The sequence below is a fragment of the Octopus bimaculoides genome, chromosome 8 (genome assembly GCF_046866305.1).
Source record: "Octopus bimaculoides isolate indiv1 chromosome 8, ASM4686630v1, whole genome shotgun sequence".
NCBI lineage: Eukaryota > Metazoa > Mollusca > Cephalopoda > Octopoda > Octopodidae > Octopus > Octopus bimaculoides.
In genome coordinates this window covers 19102775-19112774 of record NC_142935.1, presented here as the reverse complement: position 1 = coordinate 19112774, position 10000 = coordinate 19102775, and the positions used below count along the sequence as shown (strand labels likewise).

The window sequence follows — 10000 nt, the reverse complement described above, 5'->3', positions numbered from 1 at the left end:
GAACTCAACTACATGTCGACAGTCTAATCTCCGTTAATCTCCGGTTTTAATAACATTTAGCATATACTTTTAGAATTATCATTAATGACCGTATACGAAACTTGGTGTCGTATGTCATAGTTTCTGTCATGTGATTTGGCATTAAAATCAACTTTGTGCTAAATATTTAAGATAGTCACCCATGGGAAAATATACTTAATATGTAAGCTATGTTTGGTGATATAAGTCCTAGCGCATATAAAATGAATGCAAAGAGACTTAATTATCCGAAATTTATCAGAAAGTCTTTCTTGGACTGTCAAGAAATATATACAGAACGGACTTAACTAATCTGACCAGCTTAGGATCAGAGAAGCCCCAGAGTATTGTTTTGTAGAACCAATGAGGTTTAGAGGGGAAGTAAAAATAATGCAAATAGAAAAGAATGATGCAAGTTATATTGGCATAAATCTATTTCAGGGTTGCTAGACTAATTTATAACGAGTAGCACTCACTCTTCTTTTTTTTTTTTCAGTATTGATATCTTAAAAAGAATAGTTATTGCCACTTGTCTGTATACGATTATATTCAACATATATCATATACAACCTTTATATGATTATAATCAGTAAAGCTCTTTTCTAAAGAGAATTAAATGCATTTAACAAGTGTCTACATATGAACTAGGAATCGTTCTTTTCCTCTAGCAACTCCATGGTTGTGTCATTAAGACGTTGTTTCCTATTGCTGGGTGCCATAATTCATCTGATACCCTTTAAATGCCTAATGTCTGGCTGGTTGTATGTATTTCAAAGAAGAGACTAAGCATTTAGTCACGTCTCCAGTCTGAGAACGAACTTCCTGCTTTCCACGCCTCAGAGAAGGAAGTATTTCAGATTGACATTAGCACTGTTCTTCTTTCTATTGTTTAATAGTAAAATACCAAAACACGTCAATTCATTGTTGGCTTCACGAAAAATTGTGTTTCATTATTGCTGAAATCTTCCAAAAAGTGTCCTTTTCTGTGTTGGTTCTTCTTCAAACAACAACTCAAATCGCTCATAGATGAAGATTATTTTAGTAATTGTGGTTTTTAATATGATAGAAATACCAGAAATACAGAAAATCTCTTCAAGAGACGTCCAGAAACAAATGAATAGCATATATTAAACATCCCTAGTGCTGCTTATTGTTACCTGTTGGCAAATTGCACGTAAACACTTGAATATGACATTTCGGTTTGAATATAATTTAATGGAAATGTAAACAATGAGAACTAAAACGAATTTATTCTTATTCGTTTGTAATTCTCTTATTCACAACGTAGTTTGCACAATACCATTTTGGGCACCAATGCACTCACAGTTCATTGCAATTTGGAAATTGCACACCGTTTTCTCCTGGAATTATATTACGAATTATACAAGCACCTATACCAGAGAACAAGCACAAGTCTTTCTCAAAATAGAAATGTATTACTGCTGTACTTCAATTTATCAATAATTAAAATCTTAGTTCAAACACCTTCCTTCATATATTAATTTTCGGCATCTTTCTCTTCATTTCATATCTCTTTATTTTATTATTTATGCATGTGTGTGTGTATTTATATATATTTACCCATTTATTTATTAACTTATTCATTTGTTTATATATATATATATATATATATATATATATATATATATATATATATATATATATACCTAAATTGTGCGATATTCAATTATATTCCACACCGTAATTCCTTCATCAACATCATCATTAATACCTTTATGAGCATATACCTGTATGTATGTCCACGCTACGTGTATATACATACTAACAGGTATTTAAAATGTGTGCATTCATTTTTATTTATTTATGTGCACCTGTGAATATAAATGAGTTCATATTAGTATCGTACAGGTGTAAAATGTAAGCATAATTATAAGCACATAGCATGTGTATATGTGCGTATGCATGTCTATATGCACACATATATACATACATTTAATTATATACAGGTATGCATATGTATACATATATGTGTTAGTGTGTGAGTATGCATGTGAATGAGTGAGCACGTACATATGTATATATGTCTGTGTATACTTATATGTGAATATATTCATGTACATGTACGTACAAATGCTTCATTTTTGTTTTACCTTCTCCCTTCCACAACAATAAATATACATTTACCCATTATATATATATATACACGCACGCAGACGCACACAGAGACACGCACACACAAACGCAGACACATACACATACGTATGTTTGTATATATGTATGTATATATGTATCTGCATACGGGGTGCAAGCACACTCTCACACAGGTGTGTGTGTGTGTGTCTGTCTGTGTGTGTGTGTGTGTGTGTGTGTGTGTGTGTGTGTGTGTGTGTGTGTGTGTGTGTGTGTGTGTGTGTGTGTGTGTGTGTGTGTGTGTGTGTGTGTGTGTGTGTGTGTGTGTGTGTGTGTGTGTGTGTGTGTGTGTGTGTGTGTGTGTGTGTGTGTGTGTGTGTGTGTGTGTGTGTGTGTGTGTGAGTGGGCGTGTAAAGGAACCTCCTGTCGAAGGCGTCGTATAAGCGTTCAGCTTCTGCCGATCGACCTCCATAAATGATTTGCTTATAGTGATTAAATTTCCATGCCGGACATTAGGGCCCTCTTCACTCTCTCCACTAAAACCACGTTGTGTGAACAGGTTCACTGTATACTGCGCGTCAGGTGTCGCGGCAATCGCAGAGCAACATGAGATAAAGGGGTTTGGTTCAAGAACATAACGCACCTTCAGGTCTAAGATTTGAAATCACGATCGCTAGTGCAACACCCTAACCGCTAAATCATGCGTCTCGCAGTGAGAGGAAGAGAGAAAGAGGGATGCAGGAAAGAGGGATAAAGTAGGAGGGGAGAAGGGTGAAGAGAAATATAGAGATATCGATAAATAGATGTTAAAATATGATGAACTGACTTTAAAGTCAGTTCATCATATTTTAACTTTTTACTATTCTTTCGTTGTGGCCCGTCTACTGAACACCTGTATAACTACGTGTATCTATATTCAAGGTTGTAATAGTGTCCATACACACGTAGGAGTATTTGGGTATATGTCCATACGTGTGTCAATATGCATCTATGAAGGCATGTTCATAAATTTGGGTGTATTTGCATGCATATATATATATATATATATATATATATATATATATATATATATATATATATATATATATATATATATATATATATATATATCTGCATGCATGACTCCAGGAAAAACCGGATAAACCACTTACACCTGCATACGTCTCAACTAACAATACTGTCTGCTTGAGTGGTGTCCCGAAATAACTAACTGAAAGACTTTTCCAGGTGCTGCTATTGAGTTAGTCAAGGCCTGGGCCAATAATGGCCGAAGCCAATCTAAGTTATCTATCTATCTATCTACACACACACACACATACACACACATACGTACACGCACATACGCGCACACACACACACACACACACACATAAATATAAGTTTGTATATATATAATATATATGTATTTTTATACATATTTATGCAAGTATACTTCCTACACACAGACACGTATATATATACATACATATATATATATACATATATACATATATATATATATATATATATATATATATATATATATAATTTGCATAATTACTTTTGTTTGGGTCTTACAATTCCCAATTTGATGACAGCATTTACGTGTGATCGCAACATAACTGTCTTTACATAAGAAAAAATATCACAATTACGTTTACTAAATGAAATGACGTGCATTATTATCGCAGTCAAAACCGACCGTAAACCTGGCGATACAATGAAACTTATTATGCCACGCATCTCACGCATGAGTCATAACTTACAAATTAATATAAACTATGTAAGCATTTTAAAGGTTAACAATTACCACATATCTCATAAAAGACATTGTGTTACTGAACAGATCAATTTTCCTTCACAGAAACGAGAAAGCTGGTTCACAGGATGACTCCATAGCGTGCAATTTTATTCCATTAAAATATTTCCTTTTCAAATCAGATTCTGGAGACAAGCTCTGTTTATTATGTCGTCGTTGTATTAAGTCGTGATATTTCTTGAAAAGGATAAAGTAAAAAATCTATCTGCAGATACAACCATTGAAGATATTGTGCTATTGTTAGAAATGTGCTCTAAAATGGCTATGCATCTGTACAAAGTAGGTTAAAATACAGAATTTACGCTGAAATGTGGATTTTAAATATCAGGGTTATTAATTGCCATCATGGGGTATTAGAAGCATTGTATTTAAGTATGTATTCATGTATGAACGCCTACATATATGTATGTGCTTGTGCAAGTGTACGAGCCTGTACGTGTCCTTTTCCTATGTGCAGTAAATCCAAGACTAAATTAACGATATTAAATATGTATCCCGTTTCGATTATGTTGCGTGTGACTTCAAGGACCTTTTGTAGCTCCTTGATGCTGTTCTTAGTGTTATGTAGATGTTATAGGCTTTGCTTCTACATACATATATGTACTTACATATACACACATACAAACGCATACACGCGCAAACCACACACACATATACACATGCAAGGCTGAGCAGGACTAATTATCAAGCACCATAATAAATTTTGGTAAAACAGACGGTAACAGGCCTTGAGTGGTGAGCTATTACCTTTAAACTAATTGTAATTTATACCTGTAATTTTGTTAAAGCCATGCGAGGGAAATAAATGCATAGAGAGTAAAGTGGTAATGGATTTAATCTTTGGCCGAGACGTAAAGTCCCTGGTCATATTTCCTCCTCTGGACCATTATTAGCTAAGCATTCTATAGATGGATGCTTTTGAGTATATAACTTCTGTATGCATGTGATGATAGAATAATGTTATTTTGCGACATCATTCGGTGCATAAGGAAACCAATATATGCTGTCAAGCGTTGGGGCGAGATAAATACACAAAGACTCCCACAAACATAGATATGTTTACGTACACACACGCGCACACACACACACACACATATATAACCGATGGATTTCTTTCAGTTTTTCTCTAACAGTTCCATTCACGAAACATGCACTCAAGACCAGATAGCTGGGAAGCAAGCTTCTAATGTATACACCTGCGTTCGCGTCTGTATTAAAATCATACAATTTAAATATTTAAAAAAAATATATATACAATAAAATATTGAAAATAAACGAAAAATGTCAAAGAAATGAGACTAATATGGAAACAGATCCTACAAGGATTTCTAACTTACTTTTTAGCGTACAACTGAAGTAAAAGGCTTTGTTCGTCATCTTCTTCATTTCCTCCACCATCACCAGCGGTTCTGGTTCCAGCATACATATTTTTAAAGGACTTTTACACCGCAAGAAAGGCCAATGTTAGATTGTTTCATAAATCAAAAGCTTCAGTTACTTCAGTACGATTCCATAGCGAATAATTAACATTGAAATGGTTTATACTTTTTGTTTGTATCGACTTGTATAAATTTATACAAATATATTTATGTAAATTTACATGTAAACATGAACGTATGTATTTTTCCAGGTCCAGGGTATATTAAAGGTATTTATCCCTTCTGGTTTATATCCTTCTTACTCCAAGTAATTCAGACGTGTACGTGTGAAGTTGTTTCAATCCTTAATTTTCAGCATGCACTGCATCGATTAGAACAATAATGAAATTGATATTGTATGTTTCTATAATACTTATTGCACTATATGGTTACGATATTATGATAATTCATGTATAAATGCTGTATGTACCATTATATTTGTTTGAATGGAGAGAGAGAGTGTGACAGATCTATTGAAAGGTTGATAGATATAGAACAGCCGATAGATACATAAATAGATAGATAGATAAATAGATAGAATAGATAGATAAATAGATAGATAGACAGAGATAGATAGATAGATAGATAAGTGAATATATAGAAAGATATTATATGTTTACAGTGAACGAGATGCAAATGTATTTCTGGTAGGAAAATACACGGAGTCAAACACAACCTCAACTCTCTTATGCAGAAATAAATAAAATACTGAAAATATAAGTTTAATAGCAAACACACACACCACCAGCTTTAAATCCGGCGAAAATATACGTTAATTGCAGTATTATTTTATGCATATTATACGTGAGTTAATCCCAGAGATTTTCTGGTAGGTACGCATACGAACAGGGTGAAACAAGAAGAAGAATAAGAACAACAACAACAACAACAGATATTTATAAAATTTACTATGATCGTGATGACAGCATAAGTAGTGCAACACTTTCAGGTGCATAAATACTAATGAATAGCATGTCGAGAGTGATGAAACACTACTACTACTACTACTACTACTACAAAGCCTGAAATTTGGGGGAAGGGGGCAAGCGTATTACATCGACCCCAGTGCGTAACTCGTACTTATTTCGTCGATCCTGAAAAGATGCAAGGCAAAGTCGACCTCAACAGAATTTAAGCTCAGAAGGTGAGGGCGGACGAAACACCGCTAAACATTTTGCCCGGCGCGCTAACGATTCTGCCAGCTCGCGGCCTTGCTGCTACAAATAATTACTCTTTTACTCTTTTATTTGTTTAGGTCGTTTGACTGCGGCCATGCTGGAGCACCGCCTTTAGTCGAGCAAATCGACTCCAGGACTTATTCTTTGTAAGTTTAGTACTTATTCTATCGGTTTCTTATGCCGAACCGCTAAGTTACGGGGACGTAAACACAGACACACAAGCACAGTCACACAAACATGCACACACACACACACACATATATGTATATACGTATATATACGACGAGCTACCAAATCGGCTCACAACGCTTTGGTCGGCCCGAAGCTATAGTAGAAGAGACTTGCCCAAGGTACTACCCAGTGGGACTGAACCCGGAAACGTGTGGTTGGTAAGCACGCTACTTTCCACACAGCCACTCCCACACCTAATAATAATCGTTTCAAATGTTTGTACAAGGTCAGCAGATATGAGTGATATTAGTTGGGTTACCTGACACCACTACGTCCAGTACTTCAGTGGTTCTATATTTTATTGAGTCTGAAATGATCAAAGTTAAATTTTCCAAAACGGAATTTGAACTCAGAACATGAAGTGAAAGAAAGGTTTATCCGATGCTCTGATTGTTCTGCCAATCTATCGCCCTACTATTAATAATAATGTTTTCAAATTTCGTACAAGGCTAGTAATTTTATGGGAAGGGTATTGGTCAATAAGATCGATCACTGTGCTCATCTGGTATTTATTTTATCGACCCCAAAAAGATGACAGGTACAGTTGAACTCGGAAGGTAATGAATATGAAGAAATGTCGCTACGCTTTTTGTCCAGTGTGATTACAGTTCTGCCAGCTCGCCGATTTAAATGCCTTCCAATTTTTAGCACAACATCAGTAGTTTCAGAGGGAAAGGCACAGCCAATTACGTCGTCCCTAGAGCTGAACTGGTACTCATCATATCGACCTCGAATGTATAAAAGGCAAAATCAACTTCGGTGGAGTTTGAACTTAGAACATAAGGGTGACAATTCTGTGTCGATTAGCCTGAAAATATGTAAGGGGAGCAGATCGAAAATCAAAACGAGATTGATCGATAAATAAAGAGAAAAATACAAACAAACAAATATACTGATTCTTGATGATTGGTTCCTCGTCCCTCTCAATGATCATTATTTTTTTTTTTACTCTAAGCACAAGGCCCGAAATTTTTCAGGGGTGGGGCAGTCGATTAGGTCGACCCAGTACGCAACTGGTACGTAATTTATCAACCTCGAAAGGATGAAAGGCAAAGTCGACCTCAGCGGAATTTGAACTTAGAACGTAAGGGTGACAATTGTGTGGAGAGATTAGTCTCAAGTATGTAACGGGAGGAAATCGAAACTCAAAATGAGATTGATCGATAAATAAAGACAAAAAGGTCATACAAACAGATATACTGATTCGCGATGAGTGGTTCTTCGTTCCTCTCAGGGATCATTATTGAAGCTTTTAAAGTAACTCAATTCCTATGCATGAAATCAGTGTATAAGCTGCTGAGTATTGCAAGAAACAGCTATGTAGTTAATGTAATTAAAAGTGAGTAACATTACATTGACACAATCTGATACGGTCGGAACTTTGATATGCAGGAACAGTCGAAATAGATAAATGGATAGGAATGGAAAAAGTAGACTGAGCCAGAGTTGTAATGATACTTTATTTAGCAACTTACAGAGATGAAAGGCAATGGTTATCTTATAGAGATTTGGTCTGAGATCAGAGAAAGCAGAATGGACACCGTAAGGTCTACTACCCGATGCGCTAACGATTCTACCAATTAAGGCTTTCGCCAAGAAAAACTGATAGATAAGTGTTCATAAAATTGTGAAGCTAAAAATGCGACAAAGTCGGTATTCTAATTAAAATGAGATATATACGCGCAGATATACATTCACACCTACACATATAGCTGCGCGCGCGCACACACACATACATATATATAGGTAAAAAGAAATAAGGAGTGCGTTCCATTACATAAATATTTTTTGGATTAAATAGAAAGAACACCAACATACGGGAAATTTGAAGAAAGCATACACGGAAAGTAAATTGTCCGTGGTTATATTTCTATTTGTTGTGTTCTTTATTCATACGTACATATCAATTCTCGCTTATATGATGAATATAAAAGCTAAATCGTCTTACCACTTTAAAAATCTTTTAAGACGATTTAGCGTCTATGGTCAGCATATAAGCTAGAATTTTTTCTATGCCCTTAATTAAAATTATATTTATATGATTTCACTTCATATGCTGGCCACTGATAAAATAAATAGAAATTATGCTTTATATATATATATATATATATATATATATATATATATATATAGATATATATATGTATATATATATATATATATATAGATATATATATATATATATATGTATATATATATATATATATATAGATATATATATATATATATATGTATATATATATATATATATATATAGATATATATATATATATATATATATATATATAGATATATATATATATATATATATATATATATAGATATATATATATATATATATGTATATATATATATATATATATAGATATATATATATATATATATATATATATATAGATATATATATATATATATATGTAGATATATATATATATATATATGTAGATATATATATATATATATATGTATATATATATATATATATATATGTATATATATATATATATATATATATATATATATATATATATATATATATATATATAGATATATATATATATATATATATATATATAGATATATATATATATATATATATATGTATATATATATATATATAGATATATATATATATATATATATATGTATATATATATATATATATATATATATATATATATGTATATATATATATATATATATATATATATATATATATAGCAAGTAAGAAAATGGAGGGGTATATGAGGTACTCATCGACTTGCAGACACTGTATTCCGTTGATTAATCTGTTTATTTTATAACTTAATTGACAAAAAACACAATATACAGACTCTTATGACATATTAACAATTAAGATTTCAAATTCAAAGGACATTTAGCAATTGGAGAAGGGACAAAATCTTACAGCTGTTTCGCCCTAGAGTTGGCATGCCCCATTCTATCTATAGCTCCCGTACGCTGGCGTAATTAGTAGATGAAAATGATGTAATGGGTGTACATGCATGATTCGCTAGGCCACTTCAGAGATTTACAAAATTCAATACATGCATTTGGCACCAGTGACATCGCAACTCATTTCTACAGCTGAGTTGAACTGGAGCAATGTGAAATAAAGTCTCTTGCCGAAGAACACAATATATAGCCTTCATGATTGCGAGCCTGATGCTCTTACCACTATTGCTAGCCAAGAGCGGTGGCTAATATGGAACCCGCCTTTCTTTCTATCAGAGGAAACTATTTTACTTTCATCTCATACTGCAAAT

At 33.3% G+C, this 10000-nt stretch overlaps 1 protein-coding gene across 8 annotated transcripts in view; it reads right to left on the bottom strand.

Annotated features, from left to right (window-relative positions):
- Nucleotides 1-10000, bottom strand: part of LOC106878173 (uncharacterized) — a 1399830-nt gene that overhangs the window by 785858 nt on the left and 603972 nt on the right. The window contains exon 1 of one of the 8 annotated variants that reach the window (XM_052969983.2): nucleotides 5245-5471. The exons of the other annotated variants lie outside the window; for them this stretch is intronic. Within the exon in view, the coding sequence (XP_052825943.1) occupies nucleotides 5245-5333 (89 nt within the window). The 5' untranslated portion in view covers nucleotides 5334-5471. Of the gene's footprint in view, nucleotides 1-5244; nucleotides 5472-10000 lie in introns of those variants that run through there. 8 annotated transcript variants of the gene reach the window in all.